We start from the raw sequence: 18,856 nt of genomic DNA, 5'->3' as shown, positions 1-18,856 counted from the left end.
TAAATATCATGTGGTGAAAGAGGAAAAAAAAGAAAAAAAAAAAAAAAAAAAAAGTATTTGAGCACTTTAGTGCCTCCCCTGTATTTCTAGGGACAAATCTGGTTAACTTTTTTTTTTTTTTGCCAGATTAGATAAGCCTTTTTTTTTAATAGACACTTTATTTATTCAATCTATGATTATTTTGCATGAACACCTCTTTTGCAAAGTTCTTCCTATTTATCAAGGGACTTTGCCTGCCAGGAAGAGATGCCCTTAATTACGCTCTGTGTGAACCAGAAAACAGTTCAGGTTCTGTTCTTCCCAAGAGAAGCACTCGCCTCTGATGGAGGGAGTTGTTCTGCATCCCTTTTTTGTACCTACCCATATGTTACAGCAGATCTGTCATCACTGTACATATGCAGGGTGCTGTAATACACGAAGCTATAGCGTATCTAACAGCTCTTACAGAAATCCCTGTCTCCAAGCTGTCAGCTAGGTAGCATTCCCAGGGGAGCTGGCCTTCCTTGCAGCTCTGCTGGGGAGAACCTCTTCTGCAAAGCTGCCTCCTGCAAGAGCTGCCTCTGCGCTGCCAGCAGCACCACCCCAAGCCATGCCCCCAAAAAAGGTACCAAAATTCACTCTCTCTTACTAAACTAAGAGGATCTTCTTATTCTGCATTATCCTGTAATAAAAGTACCAGAGAAGAGAGTGAGGAAGCATTCTTTGAAATGCTGAGATATAGAAATAGGAAGTGTCCACTGCAGTATTGTCTATAGACATTTCATGTTTCACTATTTTTTTTTGTTCAGTTACATTCTTTAAAAGATCTAGAATGGCAAGATAATATAGATTAAGAATCATTTAAATAATTGAAAGAGAAAAAAACAAGCCTCAGTCATACCAAAAGAGATTTTCAAATCATCATCATACCTTGTATCACTTTTATCTGAAATCCGTTTGCTACAAGCCTTGGATCCGACAAATAACTTGATCCATCGAATCTCTGGTAATCCTTCTGCATTCTATATAGAGCAGCCATATAGTGAGATCCACCAAGAAGACTGGAAAAAAAAATCTTAATTTAAAAATTAAAAGTGTGAAAAATCACAGAAGAAGGAGAAGAAGAAAAAAAGAATATCCGAGTGACGTAGATTTATATAAAAAAAAATCTAAGAGAATTTGTTTAAACAAGAAACAATAACTAACCATATGGTAAAAAGTAACAAAATACAGACATATAAAAATAATTGCATCAGACACTTTCTAATCCACAGGGGAAAGTTAGCTAGAGCAAAGCTGTGAAAATGCAGAACATTTACTCTTTCTCCAAGGGAAGAAATTTGTCTTCACTGCATTACCAATGAAATTCAACAAAATTAGTACTTCATCTGGAACATGACCAGGCCTGCACATTAATATGGCCATAAAGATAAATTAAAGGAGGGGGAAAAAAGAAGAAAACCCAAAGAATTTGCAAAGAGGGCCTTAATAGAGTTTACTATGGATAATTATCAAACAACACTTCAAACGATGTACAACTTTCTGGCCAGTTCTACTCTACCTGTCTGTTAATACAATGGGCTTGTCCAGCTTCTCTACTGGAAGTTTATGATTCATTAGTAATCTTTCACGCAGCAAGGTTTCCTCCAACCTATACGGATTCAGCAACATTATCTTTTCCTCAGTAGCAAATATCCAGACGTCGGGGAAGCTCTGACGACGGATGAGGCAGAGCTCGTGCTCCGCGGCGCCGGCCTCGCCGTGCCACGGGCGCCTGCAGGAGCGCACGGAGAAGGGCACCGTGACCGTCTTCACGGGCTGCTCAGGTTTCCGCTTCCTTTCGAGCTGAGAATGGAACATGGCATCAAGCTTCTGCTGCTGAGGCAGGGAAGCCTTCAGCCTGCCTTTGTGCCCCCTCGCCGTCTCCTTCGCAGCCCTGTGGCTGCTCTGCTCCAGGGCTCTCCTCATCTGCCTGTTGTAGCGCTCCAGGTCCTTAGTGGCTTTCACTTCGTAGCTTTTAAGAGAACAAAACAAGACACAATCAGACAACAACCCCAAGCCCCAGTTCCTAACACATTATCTCAAAAGGCAAGGTAACCATAACAATATAGATACAGATTTCTGTGGTGCCACTTAACACACTTTTCATGATGAGCGAGGTGGGAAGGAGATCAGGGATGGAGTCCCTGGCACAACCAGAATTACCAAAGGGTTATCAAGTCCTGAAGATTACGTCTGACCCTAATCTGTAATCAAACACATAGTTTTGGAAGCAGTTTTGTCATAGGCACGTACAGCCTGATGCACAAAGTCATTTAAGCTTTCAGAACTCTACAGATCTCCAGGCAAGTCCAAGTGTTTAACTAAGAGTTTGGAGCATAAGGAGTTGTATAAGTCTCATCCTTTGTTTCACATAAAGAAATTTCAGTTCAAAGGGCCTAAAATTAGCCACATAAACAAAGCCATAGAATCCCAAACTGGTACAACTGCAGTGTCCTTGATGAAGTTAAGAGATTTTTCAAAAAGGATTTGATAACAAGCTACTCTAAATGCTCATTCATTATTCTATGGTAAAGTTTTATAGCCTGGTTAGACTCTTAATGAGCTTGCCAACATCAGGAGAGAGTTTATGTTTTATAGATGCCAGGTTTATACTTGCCTGCTGCACAAGAATCTTACTTTTAGAAAGCCAAAGTACTGATTTGCTCAGCTCCCTCCTATTTCCCTCCTCTGACACTCTGAGTTTGGTCAGGTAATTCAAACCAGTCTCATCTCCAAATAAAGTAGTATTATCATACATAAGTATTGGAAATAAGTATTTTAGTTGGTCATATTTATTTATTGCTACTTGCTGGAACAGTTTGATTCAATTATGTGTATGCACGCTGGAAAATTAAGGTCAACAAAAGGGTCACCATTTGCAATTAATTACGACGTGCTAGCATTCACATATGGTACCAATATTTAGTTAACTAAAAAAGTCAGCTTAAGTAGTTTCTTGCAATAAATCATGTCCTAGAAAATATGGAGTAAATGTTAAGACAAAAACCATCTGCTCTTTTTAAAATGAATGTATGAAATCACTTGAACAGAAAATTTTTATCCAGAAATATGCTTAGAGTTTTGACCAGATTGACAAATCCTTTGTTTTGAAGCGACCCAATTGTTAGGAAGGAGAATAACTAATTATGAGAGAGCTGATAATCCAAAAAAAAAACACCCTGCTTCCAAAGAAAACCCAACTTGCCTGTTGTTTTAGACTTCCACCTGAAAAAAAAGAAAAATCCAGTCTTACGGAGGATTAAGTTCCTACCACTAACAATGTTTGTCCAAAATTAAATAAAAGAGCAGGTTCACAAACTGCAGAGGAACTCCTTTCCTTTTCAAAAAAAATCCCCCAGCAGAAGCAAGTATAATCAAGAAGGGCCAAAAGAACAGTAAAGTTTCATCTCTGTTTTGTGAATTAAGATTGTAAATTCAGGATCCTCTCCTCAAACTGCAAAAGCGTAAAGCAAAGTTGCAAAATGGGGTGGGAAGAGGAAAGTGGATGGCGAAGATGAAGCCTAGTTTCAAAGGCAGCTTGGATTTAAATGGAAAAAAGGGACCTGAGGATTTATTTCTTTCCCCTCCTATCTTAAACCCAAATGAAATATTTAACAAATGAAGTTTTAACATAAGGCCTCCTAGATTGCTACACTGGGAAGACGGGTAAGTTTCCTTAGTTTGACTACTCGTAGCAAACCCTGAACAGACAGAGCCTCTTGCACGGGCTCACGCGTGCGCAGGACAGCGAGACGTTGCCCGCTCGGCAGCACGAGCGGCTGCACGGATTGCAGGTGCCAAGCACCGTTTCCGAACGGCAGAGAACAGGGAAGTGCTATTGGGAGTGAGGAGATGCCTGGGCAGCACGGAAGGAGGGATACCAGTTATTAATACCTGGCAGCATGAGCGGAGCTGCAATGGATGGGCACTGATCAGACATTACCATCCAAGGACTGTCCAAAGGAAAGAGAACATCTGGACTAGAAGACACACTAAAATGTACTGAGAGGCCACGCTACCTGAAATTATCTTACATGTCCCCTGAGGTACAAACACCTCCATGAAGAGGCGACAAGGTAATTTCTTAGTGCCGTAGTAACGCGTGTGTAGCTCTGAACCTTTCCTGCACCTTCAGGACACTTTCTGCTTCTGCTACAGGGGCGGCTAGGAGCTTTTCCCTCCTCTCCTACCTAAGCACAATAAATATTAAGGCCAGAATCACACACAAGCTGTATTAAGTAAGAGGAAAGCGAGTGTAAGAAATTGAGCCCTGGCGTCGTAAAGCAGAAGGCTATGCAAAGCTGCCAACACGGACATGTATGGAAGCTTTCCTCTTCTATTATAACCTAAAGACCGTAACATTTTACATTCCGGTTGAGTAATAAATGCTGGCTTGTTTGGAAAAGGCTATCCTGTGTCACTGCGAGCCATCTGTTGGTTGTAGTGCTCCCAAAAGGGATTTAATCTCATTTAGACCTCCTGGAGGAGCCACAGAGAGAACATGAGCTGCTGAAGCCAAGCACACCCATGGCCACCAGTGTGTCACTGAAATCACAGGAGAACAGAGTGAAGGGCCCTGGAAAAGCAGCGCCTTGCCAGACGGGCTGCATGAAGGTGCCATGTGCTCCGCAGGACCGCGTGCCACACCACACAGCAGCTTTGGCTGCCCTGTTGCATGGACAGCTCTCGTTACCTCTAGATGGCCCAGTCTATCCAGAGTATCTAGAGGGCAAGATGTGCCTTTTCTGCCAGGCGTGCAACAATTCTTCTGGACGGTTGCCTTTGAGGAAGGAGAACCGCTTGCTTCTTCACATTTGTTCTTTTCAGTTTGAAAAGGTGCAAAGTTTACAAGTGCAAAAGAGGCACACCAAACGAGAAACACGTTAGTGCAAGGAACAGTAAAGTTTTTATATGCTTTGGTACCCACTGGACCTGACTGCGCTCATTACTGTAAAGATGCAAAACATCATCAGCAGATAGGTCTCCTTCCTGAACTAGTACAAGGTGAATCTGTAGGCACTCTTAAGCATAACAATTTTATCAGGAAAGCAACCATGAAATTTCAAAAGCTAAAGAGGAGAAAATTACAATTTCCTGAAGCAGCTGGTAGAATCTTTTGCTTAATTTCATCAAAAGCCTGGATATTATTGGAGGAGATTTCTACTATAATATTAATATTTCTGCTAGGATAGAGATGGCCAAATGTACATGTTGCTAGCTAAGTGACCTTTAAATTTAGATAAATCAAGAATAAAATAAAAAGGTTTTGCTCCGTTCTGATATACCTGGTACTCTCAAACAAAACAACACGTATGTTTTCAAATAAAGGAAGGTCAAGAAGCACAGGGTTAAGGAAGAACTAGATGCATTAACAGTAATTCAATTGGTGTATCTCCTTTATTAAATTTAGCTATTCAGGTTGTAATCTGAAAAACAATTTGATTTAGAATAAAAGGAAAAAGACAGTATAAAGTTTGGAATTTAAAGTTCATATTCTCTGAACCAGCACTGGAATAGTTGTTCAGGGGAAAAAGAAATTCCTCATGTCCTTTGATTGGGTTTTATGAATACCATTATGGGGTATCCTAGCTTGGGACACTTACTAAATTTAGGAGAGGAGTTTACCAAATGTTCAAATACTAAAGATCCCAAAGAGGAATTCTCACTTTATAGCAATAAAAAGAAAAAAGAGGGTAGGAAAAAGTTCTGGAGGACCCATACAGTGCCTCATCCATCACTGTGATGGCTTTCATTGACACTGCATCTGGAGTGACAATACAGAGGCAGCCAGAGAAAACTGAAGATCGCAGGGTTCAAAAGCGCACGTTTTCTTGCCCATTATCTCTGAACGCAGCTCAGGAAAACTGCTGAACGCTAAATACAGTAGTAAAATGAATCCATCAAGAAACAGGATGACTGCATGCAGCTAACATGACAACTCATGGTATCAGAATTGATCTCGAGAAAATCATTTTCTGTTGTTTTTCATAAATCACTAGAAAGCATGTGTGTGTGTGTGTGTATATATATATTTATATATTCACTGTGGATGACTCATTGGCAACTACTAGATTTAGAAATAAGATGTAGTCTGGAAACTTACTTCTTTTTTTCCTCTTCATTTATATTCTTCCACTGCTCTTCAATTTTCATCAGGATGTCCTCCATGCTGGCCTTTGGATTATCAGTTAATAATTTTGCACGACATTCTTGGGTGAAAAGTGCTATTGCAGACTTTGGTTTCCGTATTACTTGACTACTAATCAAGTCATAAGCCATTATTTGCCCTGATTTATCATTTATTAGGCTCACTTTCTTTGTACTTGGATTTGAGCCCTCGGAGTTATGGCTTGGGTCATTATTATATTCACTTTGCTTATTAATTGCTTCTTCAGCTTCAGGTATCAAAATCTTAACAGGTTCCAGGTTGTCTCCTGTACTGTTTTTAAACCCCTTTCCCATACTCCAATGATCAGCAGAGATTTCAGGTGAATCTTTAGAAGCTGAGACATCTTCATTTTTTTCTAATTCACCAATATCATCAGTTCTACAAAGATGCTCACCAGCATTTTTAGACTTAGGGTCCATTGGAGCACTCTTGAGACTATCAGTAATATTCTGTCCACCCGTTTTCTCCTCACAGAAGACAGTTTTTAAAGAATTGCCTTGAAAGGCATCACTCTCAGTAACCTCTTCCTCATCAAGGTGACTGGGCATATTATCATCACAGAATGGCTGATGATTTAAGCAGAGCTCTGTGTTTTTTCCTGCTTGACAATTTTGCACATCACTGCTGAGTGAAAGGAATGAAGTATGAGCATGGAGATCATTGTTTCCAGATGGCTCCCTTGCATTAACAACCACATCTGTTTGTTCTGTTTTATGAACAAACATGTCTTCAGAGGTAACATCTGTTTTATTAGTTTCACTAGAGACTGCAGCAGGCAGTGGCCCATAGAGCGATTTCAGCACATTTTCAACAGCAAATAAGACAGACTCCTGGAAAAAAAAACAACACAGAAAAAACACACACACAAGCATGAAGAAAAAAAATGAGAATGTAACTGACACACATTAAGAATTCATGAAATTATAAGGAAAGTGATCTTATTCAGCACATTTTTTTCGAATAACTCATTCAGATTATTGCACTTCTGTTGTTCATTCATACACAGTTAAAAAGACTCTGGAGGTCTTTAAGTAATTCCTACGTACTTTGATTTGCTGGTTTATTCTGCTATCGCAAAATATTGCACCACCAGTAGCACGTAAGTATGATGTGTAGGTGCTCTTCCAGTGCATGTTTGCAAGGTAGTTTTGTATTAAACGATGGGGGGACGGACTCCAAAGCCAAAGGAAAATTCTAAATTAGATCAAATGTGAGGATGCTATGATGATTTTCATAGAAGTGACACTAAACAGGCAATACATTACAAGATTAATACACACAAAGACTTTCAGTGAAGAAAAGCATAAGCACACTGGTGTTATTGTATCACCTACATCCATTGGGAGTGACAGCACCACCTACGAAGCCTTCTTCATTTTTTTGGCACTGTTTTGGATACAAGGTGCCAATCAGTTTGAATTGATGAAAAACGAAAACTATTTCTACACACCCACTAATATAAGGAAATATATGGTCTAAATTTCAGTCTTGATGGCATGGACAGGAAATCCTGAAACTTAGTCATGTTGACAGGAATCTATAAGCATAATGGCAAAATGTTGCTTTCAGTAGAAGGATTAAATTCCCCCTCCCTCCCCACCAAAACTATGCAGTGTTAAAAAGCTGCTTATCCTGCTTAGTATATTTCTAAAGCTCAGGACACGATTTGCTTATGGATTTGCATCAGATTTCTATCTAGGTTTGGTCTCTGCAAAGCCAGCTGGAAACAGAGTGATGCACACATGTACCTGACAGCATACAAATCACCAAAATCACCTGGGAAATGAGTTTCAGGCCACCTTCCACTTTGTGCGTTCAATGACTTTCAACTAAAACAGTCCTGTCACAACGGCAAGCTGTCGCATAACTAAAAACACTGCAGCAACATTGCTTGCTTTGAACCATTTCAGTAGACTCTGGCTACATTCACACAAGTAAGAAGGTGACAATTCATAGGGGGATCGAGATATTAATTACCTTACAATGCAGTAAAACCTGGGTCTTGTCCGGTGTCAAATTCACATCCACAGCAGAGGCAGGTACAGTAATATTCAAAAAGAAAATGGGGTACAAACGAGTACATTCCTTAGGCATCACCACACTGTAGTACTGCCGAATCAACTGCAGATTCATTTAGTAAATAGGTATCAGCAAAGGCATTAAAATAGACACAAAAGCACAGAAACAATATTTAACCATAAAAAAATACAATACAAAACTATTTTTTGTGTCTCTTTTCCCAAATTAAAGGAACTCTAAAAAGACCTTCACGGGCATATATACATTCCAGAATAATCATCCAAATGGTACATACTGGTAGTTCCCATAACTTCAGAGCTAAATTAAAAAAAAAAAAAAAAATCTGCTCCAAGACATTAATGGTAGCTACTATGATATTTGATCACCTTTGGAGAAAAAACATAATATACTTGTACTTAAAAAAGCCCAGAGTGGACAGTAATTTCAAACCCTTTTCAATACAAATCCTATTATTTTGTGCCTACAAACAAAAACACTCTATGAAGGACACAACTATTTCTTGCATTATTGCCTTCTTCAGCCAAAAAGAGGCTGTTTGAGAAAGCAGAACTTGCATCGCAGACTTGCCGTTTTCGCACAACAGTGATTAATTTGTTCCATTTATTAACCCAATTACAAATTTACAACTACTCTCAAACTATTTGCCTTTAATATTTTCTCTGCAATCCTCTTGAAAACACCTACTAAAGGACTACACAATTATTTAGTTGTTTCAAAGTTTAGATCTTGCTAACTAGAAGGATCAAAGATGTCTGCATTTTCCTTTGGTATCACAGACCCTCAGCAGACGTACACACTAGAGAAAACACTGCATTTACACAACAGAAAACTAAAGAGTTGTCATAAAAAAAAATGAGGACTTGCTGTAGAGTATAATTCAATTTTTAAGGTATTTTTTATTTTTTAAACAACATTAACATTACTTACATATTTTAAAGTCATTTAAACTAAATGTTTCCACATTATTAGGCATTGAGTTATAGCAATGAGGTCCACCAGCACTTCTTCCCTCGCACAGTAACGGCAATATGACGCTAAGCAGCAATGATGCTAAAAATAAGCAGCTAATAGTTTGTCTTAGCATTGCCTCGGCATTAGTCAGACACTTGGAATACGAACACCACTGCAGGTGTTACGTCTACTAAGCTCTGCTTGTCCAGGGAAGCCTTATTTCATTGTCTCCCCTTTAGAACCTTGCACGTACAACTTTCTTGCCTGGGGAGGGCTAGGACTGCAACAGCAACAGTGCTACAAGTGAGATGCTGCAAGGCTCAGCAGTGTGAGAAACCCAAGAGGATCAAATTCTGCCTACACAATGATGGGCTTGAGGCAGCACCAGAGGACTATCACTTTCATTTTTATTGAAAGCGCACGCAAATCTGAAGAGAAAGTGGGCATGCTTGTTCAATAAGCCCACAGTTAAGAAGCAGGCAGGATCAAAACTTCATTTTCGGAATTCTCTTGGAGAAAACCAGGTGAAGTTCCCTCAGAGAAAACTGCTCCGGAGTTAAGTTAACACAAAGGAAGAACCATCTCTTCTGGTTCCTTGCACTGAAGATTTCAAATTGCACTTTTTCAGCTGTAAATACAACCTCCTGCTCTGGGCTCACAAGTGAACACAGTAAACCTAACAAAACCAAGATACCAGATATATCAGATTTGTGGAAAAGGATTCTATCATAAATGCCAGTATCTTCACCCATATAGAGTTTCTTCTAGTTATTTTATGCAGGCAAAAAGCTGCAAATAGGTCTCTCGATCCTCCACATCAAGTTTTTATTCCTTGATTAAAAAGTTACCTTCAGTATTTCCTTCTGATGGACTGGACGATTATTTATAAAAATGAAACTCCGTTCCGAACTTGAGAGACTTGTCAAAGAACTGTCTGACTCGGCTTTTGGGAGAAATCCAGAAAGACGTACCTGTAAGTATAGAACAAGAAAAATACAAAGGTCTTTAAAAGAGAATCCCCAAAAGGCTTATTAGCGTGGAGGAATATTAAAACAAAATCGTACAGGTGGCCCAGTCAAACACACTTCTTGCTTTGTGAAAGTTATGATTCAAAAAACGAAAGGATTTAGAGAAAAACTGTTGAGAAGGATAGATGTACCTATTTTCCATGATCAATTTATTGAGAAATGTCCCATTTCATAGAATCATAGAACCGTTAAGGTTGGAAGGGACCTCTAGGGATCATCCAGTCCAACCCCCTGCACACGCAGGGTCACCTAGAGCACGTGGCACAGGACTGCGTCCAAGCGGGTTTTGAAGATCTCCAGAGAAGGAGACTCCACAACCTCTCTGGGCAGCCTGTTCCAGGGCTCTGGCACCCTCACTGTCAAGAATTTTTTCCTTAAGTTCCTGTGGAACTTTTGGTGTTTCAGTTTCCGGCCGTTTCCTCTAGTTCTGTTGGTGGCCACCACTGAAAAGAGGCCAGCACCATCCTCCTCACTGCTTCCCTTGAGGTACTTCTAGACAATGATCAGGTTCCCTCTCAGCCTTCTCTTCTCCAGGCTGAACAGGCCCAGTATTCAGTAACTCTGCTTTTTCTGTGTGTTTTGTAACCAGGGCACCCACAACATTCACCAGCCGACCCACGTTTTGCCTAATCTTCCTTTTACCATTGATGTATTTGAAAAAGCTCTTGTTATTTTTAACATCCCTTGCCAGATTTAATTCCAGCTGTGCCTTAGCTTTCCTTGTCCCATCCCTGCATTCCCTGACAACATTCATATGCTCCTCCCAAGAAGCCTGTCCTTTTTTCCACTTTCTGTATAGTGCCTTTTTCTGTTTGAGTTTTGCCAGCAGCTCCTTGCTCATCCATGCAGGCCTCCTGCCCCCTCCACCTGACTTCTTAGTCGAAGGGATGCACCGCTCCTGAGCATGGAGGAAGGGCTGCCTGAATCCTAACCAGATCTCTTGGGCCCCCCTTCCTTCTAGGGCCCTAGTCCATGGGATTCTTTTGAGGAGGTCTCTGAAGAGGCTAAAGTTGGCCCACCCGAAGTCCATGGTTACAAGGCTACTTACAGCCCTGCCTCCTCCTCGTTGGATCCTGAACTCCACCAACTCATGGTCACTGCAGCCAAGGCTACCCCCCACCTTCACATCTCCAACAAGTCTCTCTCTATTTGTTAGTACAAGGTCCAGTAGCCCACCTCTCCTCATTGGCTCCTCCACAATCTGTGTTAAAAAGTTATCATCAATGCTCTGCAAAAACCTAAAGGACTGTTTGTGCCTGACTGACATTTAGACAAACATTTAGAGTGTCTGTTGCACCAGGCAGTAAAACACGATGGTTACGGAGGGGAACAGAACAACATCAGCTCCCCTTTCCTTCTTTACACTTGCAGACTTGATGACTTAATCTTGGGATAATCAAAAGCGGTGAAGAAAGCAGTTCAAGTGGGGAAAACCAAAATGCATACAGTTCCTTCCTTTTTACACACAGGGCCTTACACAGCCTGCAACCCAGCATTTATTCAGGGCACTCAAAGTGACCTACAGCATCTATACCCCAACCACCCGGCTTTTAAGAGTGCCAATCACCCATAATCCAGAGGCTCGAGCAGAACCTGTGAGCCCCAGACCCTAGGACAAGGAGCCTAGAAAAACAAAAGAATCCCATGTTTTCAGTGCCTACCATTAGCTCTGAGCTTGAAACCTTTTCTCTTAGGCTTGCTTTAGCTTAGTTGCTCTAGGCCAAAGCGAGGCTGACTACTTGTGCTGTCTGTCCCATCACTCCCCCTTGCCTCCACCAAATAACTTAATGCTCTTGGACCAATTTCAATTCAATCTGATGGAGAAGCAGAAATCCCAAAGAGATTGTATTTCAACCACTTCTGTGATAACTGACAGCTGTTTGGAGAGAAGAGCCTCAAAATAAGGACCTCACTGAGGAAAAGGCAATTGTAACCTTTCAAAAGGCAGCATCCATCAGTGCTTAGGCACCAGTTTGTCAACTAGCCCATGCATTGCCCACAGCCTCTTGCCCAAACAAGAGCAAAGGGAAGACGGGTGCAGCCAAGAGGAGGATTGGGGGAAGGAACGGAGATTATTTTGGGAGCAGGGAGGATTGCAGAACTACCCTGCCTTTGAACCAGGGTGTAAAAATCCCTGCGATTTTGCCATCCCTCCCATTCACCTACGTCACCTCAGCTCCTTATTCGTGTGCTCCCTTATTCCCTCTTGACCTTGTAATGAGCGCTCTGTGCTAAAGCCGGAGTGCTCCGGTCGGCAACGCTGCACATAACCGAACACCCCTGCACAAATTAAAGAGGTGTCAAATGTCTGTTGGGTGACCATTAGAAACAACACGCAGCGCTTCTACCTTTTATTCGGCACCTTTCCCACATCCCAGTCACATCATCTCTCCTGATACTTATCTTTCCTCTTCTAATTTGCAAATATTTGTACAAATACATTGGCCACTTCAAAGAGTATTTTTAAAACACGGACAACATTAAAACAAAACTGAAAGTCTCTGAATAAGTCATTTAAGAAGTTGCCAGATTTAGAAATGGCTGACTGCCGTTACTATTTAAAGTCATGTGGAATATCAGTATGCTCTTTAGAAGTTAATTGCACCTTCTAGAAGTGGTCTTAAGCATTAGAATTGCTAAATACGAAAGCGCATTCTTTTAATAACAACAGAATTACAGAACTTGGGAATATAATCAAGAAATTCTGCTTTTATACTAGATCAATTGCTAAGGCTTTAATAAGAAAATACCTTTAAATATGCTAAAGTGTACTTGCATTGCAAAGACAGCACAAACTCTTTTCCCAGCAGCTTGCAAATTTGCTAAACTCTGCCTTCCCATAAAGCCTGTACCTGCCAGGTGCTTATAGGAGACAGGAAAAATATCCTACGTGAAAGTTTTCAGGCAAAACGGGTCCATTCACTTCAAAGAACCGAGACAAGAAAAACTTACATGGTGTTTTGCACACATTAGAAAGTAATTTCTTTATTTTGTTTTTCTATTTATTTTGAGTAGTTCCTAGGTTTCCAAGCTTTGGAGCTGACTTGGAATTTGTTCTCGATTCATTCAGTGCTCAGAACATGTTTTGAAAATGTCAATCTTTACAACATCTGTATCATCTGGTGCAGAGCTTTTAACTGTAAATAAGACACAGCTTGCAGAGCTATCACTTAATGCTAGTTTTCCTTTCAGGGTAGCCCTGAATACTTCAGGAAATGGAATAGGAAGCCACACCACAAGCAAGTAGGAGAGGGCAAAAATTAAACAGCTACTCTTGGGTCTGAATGATCCATGAACCTAATGGGAAGGAAAAAAGGAGCATATGCTACTTTTCATTTGAATAGCTGCACAAGAGGGGAAAAAGATCAGGGCTACCTTAATTAAGATTAGACAACCTTAATTCAATCATTTCATAGTCTTTTGACTGTTTCACTTGAAAAAGTCTGTGGTTGCTGAATGTAGATTTGCGTATGAGCAATACATATAGATCACTTATACACCTATAAATGATACACGAGATATTTTACACACTATTTAGAGACAGAGAGAGAGATGGAATGTTCCCCAACTTCTATTCGAGGAATACGGATGCCTCATGATATAGCGAGTGGTAACGTGAGACCTGACTGCCCCAAGCAGTCCCTTCTAAATGCCCCCACGTCCTCCCTCCAAGCCACTTGTCACACAGGGCTCACCTCCCACATGCACTCAGGTGAGAACGCTTTCTAGATGGTCTGTTCTGACATAAACATTCGAAACTTTGCAAACCATGAGAAACACCACTTTTTTTTTCCTGATTGCTCTGAACATATACATAAGCATTCTTACAAAGTCCAGGTAAATTAAACAACTTAATTCAAGGTGCTTTGGAAAAAAAAAAAAAAATCTTCCAGCACAACAAGTTGTGCTTGGTAAGGGCTTAATAGAGACTTTATAGAGGGTGATGGAGTCCATCTGTGTTGTTCTGGTCAGGATCTATTACTATAAGATACAGAACAAAATTAACTTGAGAGATCATAAGACAACTCTCCTTTGTGAGAATGTCTGTAACAAAAATGGAAGCAGAACAAATAAAATGTTTTTGAAAAAAATAACAGAGAAAATATCATGAGGAACTGTCTCCTTAATGTCAATAGAAGCAAAGAGAGCTCAGTGTGTCAACTTCAAAGCCAACTAATTATTTCCTTAAAATGAATATTTACTGGAAATTTTGTATAACTTGCTTTTCAAATACCTGCTTGTTTTACTATTCAAGTAAAAACAAGGAGCTATTTTTTAAGAATAAAATGCTAAGAGGCTGTGAGGATAAGAACGACACAAATGCTTATATATCAGTCAGACCACAACCTGCCTGCAGGCCAGGAATCCAAACTGAGACAGCTCTGAGTAATCAGCAATTCTGCATTTGTCATTGCAACTGTTTTTACTGCCATTTGATCAGTGCCACTTGAGTCCCGACTAGATGATTCTTGGAGTACATTTTCAATCACCAAACTAATTAATTTTACAGGGAGAGCAGTAAAAGATTCAAACATATTAATCAGATGTCAGCCTGGAAATAATAGTCTTTTTTTTTAAAGCACCTTTTCAGTTTGCAGAATGATTTAGCTTTTCATTGACAGCTTTTATGCGGATTTGGGGGAAGGAAGCTTAAACTCACCTCAGAGTCTTCAGAGCAGTGTTGAAAAGGTACCATACTGCCCATAACGGCTGTTCCCAGAACTGACATACAGGCCATTTTGTGATCCGACACCCTGGTCTTTTGCCAAATAACTGCCTGAAACAAATGGCACAGAGTCAAATTTTTGACATTATATTTATATTTGTTGAACCCAAGTCATGTCTATGAACATGCATACGCAACTGCACACATACTGTATATGTAACATTCTGTACTTTGACCCTCTTACATTCACAACTTTCAGTGCTAACACACACGATATGGTACTTTATATACATGATAGGAGACAATATGGCATGTCTTCTCATATTATATTACTTGCTTAGATGAGCAGTGATAGAAAATTAAGGAAAGTGTTTCCAAATTATTTATGAATGTTACAATGCTTATCCGAAATTCAGCAACCGAAATAAAGAATTGCTAAACAAACAGATCAATAAATAATGCAATAACTTCTCTTCAATATGTAGCAGTGAGCTATGTGGTTTTACTGAGCATATAAACAGGAAAAGCTTCCAGCTTGTTGCTCAGGATTTGAAGTTAGGCACTGGAATACTTACGGTACTCCAGAGATAACCCATTTAGGTAGAAATCAGGATATTAGATGGCCGTTCACAGACCATGAGTCTCCAGATCCAAGTTATCACAAGTCTTGTAATTTAGACCAGAAAGCAGTTTCTAAGAAAGGGGTCATAAAGAAAGCAGGGTTTTTTTTGTTTGTTTGTTTTGATTTTTTTTTTACTGAAAGCTTTCTGGATTTTTTTTTTAAGACAAAAGGATAAAAACAAGGAGGGCTGCTTGCTCTATCTTGCAGTATTGTAAAACTTTTGAAAATTATAGTAAAGCAGGATGACCTGTGAACTGCATCAGAAAAAAATTTCCTGTTCACTCCACTTATATGGAGAATATTAACTACTCTGAGGGGTAAAAGCCATATCCCATTGACAAGAAGTCCTATATTAATCAGCCACAAACTGAGCTCTGAATCTGCCTTTTTTTTTTTTTTTTTTAAAGCTATACAGTGATAAAAGTGCTTAGCTAACCTTCTTCGTCTGCTTCCGAGCAACCAAGGCTGCTAGAATCGGATCTGCTTCCCATCTATTTCTGACATTGTTAGCTGACTAAGTGTACTTTGACATGCGATGTTCAAACACAAAAAGGAAAAAAAAATGCAGGGAGCTGCAAATGAAACCTGGCATCATATTTAAGAAATAAATGTTTTAAAAAGTTGCTAGGTAGCCAATACATTTGAGCTGAGTTGTGGGCACGTGTGAAAGCATGGTGAGTGAGCATAGAACATACATGCACCAATCTCAAGAAACGCAATACATAGCCTTAAAATTCCACTTGTCTGTGAGGATATTTGCTGGCCTGAAGGGTGAATGCCACTGAAGAACACGGTGCTCCTGTAAGATAATACTCCCCTTCTTACAGGACAGGTGGGCTTTTAAAGCTTCAAGACTGTGGAGCCTAAAGATCTTTTCCCCCAATCCTTAGTTTCCATTTCCAAATACACTCCACACTGTTTGCGAGGAGGGCCATCCCGGTCCTGCCCGACTCTGCCTCACGTATGGCACTTTTGCACTGTGATCACATCACTGCCACCCTGCAGTGAGCTTGACTAACCCCCTGGCACAAAACACAGGATTTCGGGACGGCGGGAGGCTGGAAATCCGGAGGAGGAAGAGGAAGGCAGCAGGGCTGCAGGAGCGGCACCCCTGCTGCAGCCGTGGTGAGGACTGCCCACAGATGCTGCCTCTTGCTACACCTGCTGTAAATCTCCCCAGAGACATTTTGGAGTGATGAAAGAATTTGTCCCCTCCTTTAGAGCGCAGTTTATAAAACATATCCTGTGCTGCTTCTATTTTAAAAGCAATGACTTAAAATGGAAACACAAAGTACCAAACAATTCCTTCTTTACTAGATATATTCTAAATTAAATGCTCGTGACCAAACTGAGAAAGAGACTTGTTATGTGACTAATATAAACACCATGCTGTTTATTTTGGGTTATACTAGCGTGATGCCACAGGTACAGATATAAATCTTAGCCGCGATTAATGCAAGGTTGTTATTACACTGCTTGACCTGCTGAAAGGCCAATACACATGACTGTAAAAAGATCGCTGCAGTAAACTGCTTTTAAGAAAGCTGTGGAACATGAGAAGTGATTAAATGCAAGCCTGGTAAAAGTGAATACTGCTAATAAGTTCAAGGAATATATTTTTATTAGCATGTTGTTTAGCAAATATTAATAATGGAAACTACAGACAACATTACAGGAACAAGTCATCACTGAAGGTTAAGTTAAAGCCTACATGAAAGAGGCCAGTCAGCTCCTAAATTTCTATACTAATTAAATACAGTACAGATTGTGTATGTGTTTCTAAGACTGGCCAAATATTCTGAAGAAACAACACAGGAATAGCCAGTAATCTCAAAGGAAACAAGTTGCTAGATCCTCCAGATGTATCAACAGGCTTAAAAGAAGAAATAAATGAAAGCTAGTAAGAGACGGTGTCCCTTGCAGTTCATTTGCTTTAGAAAAAGCAGTTTCCATGAGGTTCCTATAATATTCTATTTTTCTTTTAACCTTGATTATACCCTTAAGTTAAGTTAAAAATACAGACACACACCCCCCATATTTTTTTCTAGGTCATATAACCTGGTGCCCAGGATGAGCCAAGGAAGAACCTGACTCTAGTCAGTATGATGACACTGCAGAAACAGCCTCCTCAAAGATATATTATTACATATGGCCTGTCTTAGGTTTTGCAGGCCAAATATACTCATCTCCCTTCCCCACTTCATTGAAGGGGATTACATTAACGAGATCTTATAAAAATGGTACCACATATAAAATCTATTGCACATATACAGAAGACGAATACTTCTGTGTGTGTACAGTTTCTCCCCCATTTAGGATATAGGCACACACATATTTTATGCTGGATGACAACATGTGGACGTGGTTTTTCTGCTCATTTCAGGATGTACACATAGAGCCCAAAAGGTTTCCTTGAAGACATGTATAATTACTGAAAAAGTGTATGCAATGTCTTCCCATAGGGTCCCTAGGACATGTCACTAGGGAAAATAAGAGCTGTTCCTTCCTTGTCTCCTCCAAGACAGCACAGAAGGACAGAGAAGCAGCAAGCCCCGCGCTCACTCTTACCTCTCTCTTGTCTTTCCAAAGCCCCACCAGCAGCTGCAATAGTCCACAGACACAGACAAGAGAAATGCTCCATGGGAGCTGGGACAGGATGCTGCTTCTGACTGTTCCCCCCGTCGCGCAAGGGTGTCTCCAAGTTCAACACTTCCCTTTGCTTTGCCTCACTACCTAACAGCAGAACACAACCGAGCTTTCCCGGTACGTCATGATTTTCAGGTAACCTTATAAATGACTTATTTCCACCACCCAAAGAATGACCTTAACCTAAAACCACTGGTTTAGTTATCCCATACAGTTGGAGGCTGCCAAATTCCCGTAGCACAAAGCATTGTATGTGAACTGTAGACTAGAAACCTAACCTATTGCAGCCCAGTAAGAAAGTACATTTCCCAGCCTCTCCAACTGTCGTTTCACATCACGCTTCAAAACGCCCATCACCCTAGGTATGGGCGCTCACTTCAGAGCTACCTCTGGGTCCAGCACGGTTCTTAGCTTTTCTGACTGAAAACCCCGGAACGGGCCTTCAGGCGATGCCCGCGGCACCGGGACCGCTCGCTCGGGTTCCCCTTTGGCAGCAGCAGGGTGTCCTCTAACACGGCACAGCGGGTCACAGCTTGGCAGCGGGGCACAGAGCTGGAATGGAAGCTGTGAGAGCAACAGACAGCGGCTGCGGGGGCCAAGGACCTGGCTGCTACAGCTTCTCTTCAGAGACTTTTGGGAGCTACAACACAACAGGGAGAACTGTGGCGTTTTGAACTGTTCTAACCACACCAGAGTGAGTCAGGGGAATTCCA

General features: G+C 40.7%; 1 protein-coding gene across 1 annotated transcript in view; it reads right to left on the bottom strand.

The window, feature by feature from the left end:
* The window catches only part of PMS1 (PMS1 homolog 1, mismatch repair system component), a 37,739-nt gene that overhangs the window by 8,093 nt on the left and 10,790 nt on the right, over nt 1-18,856 (bottom strand). The window contains 6 exon segments of the mRNA XM_010212235.2: nt 910-1,040; nt 1,541-1,993; nt 6,125-7,020; nt 8,168-8,311; nt 10,030-10,152; nt 14,870-14,986. Coding sequence (XP_010210537.2) covers nt 910-1,040; nt 1,541-1,993; nt 6,125-7,020; nt 8,168-8,311; nt 10,030-10,152; nt 14,870-14,986 — 1,864 coding nt within the window.

Source organism: Tinamus guttatus, unplaced genomic scaffold, assembly GCF_059628265.1.
Source record: "Tinamus guttatus ecotype Peru unplaced genomic scaffold, ASM5962826v1 Tinamus_guttatus_pri_ptg000197l, whole genome shotgun sequence".
Taxonomy (NCBI): Eukaryota; Metazoa; Chordata; class Aves; order Tinamiformes; family Tinamidae; genus Tinamus; species Tinamus guttatus.
Note: the sequence above shows the minus strand (reverse complement) of the source record. Positions and strands in the feature narration are given on the sequence as shown.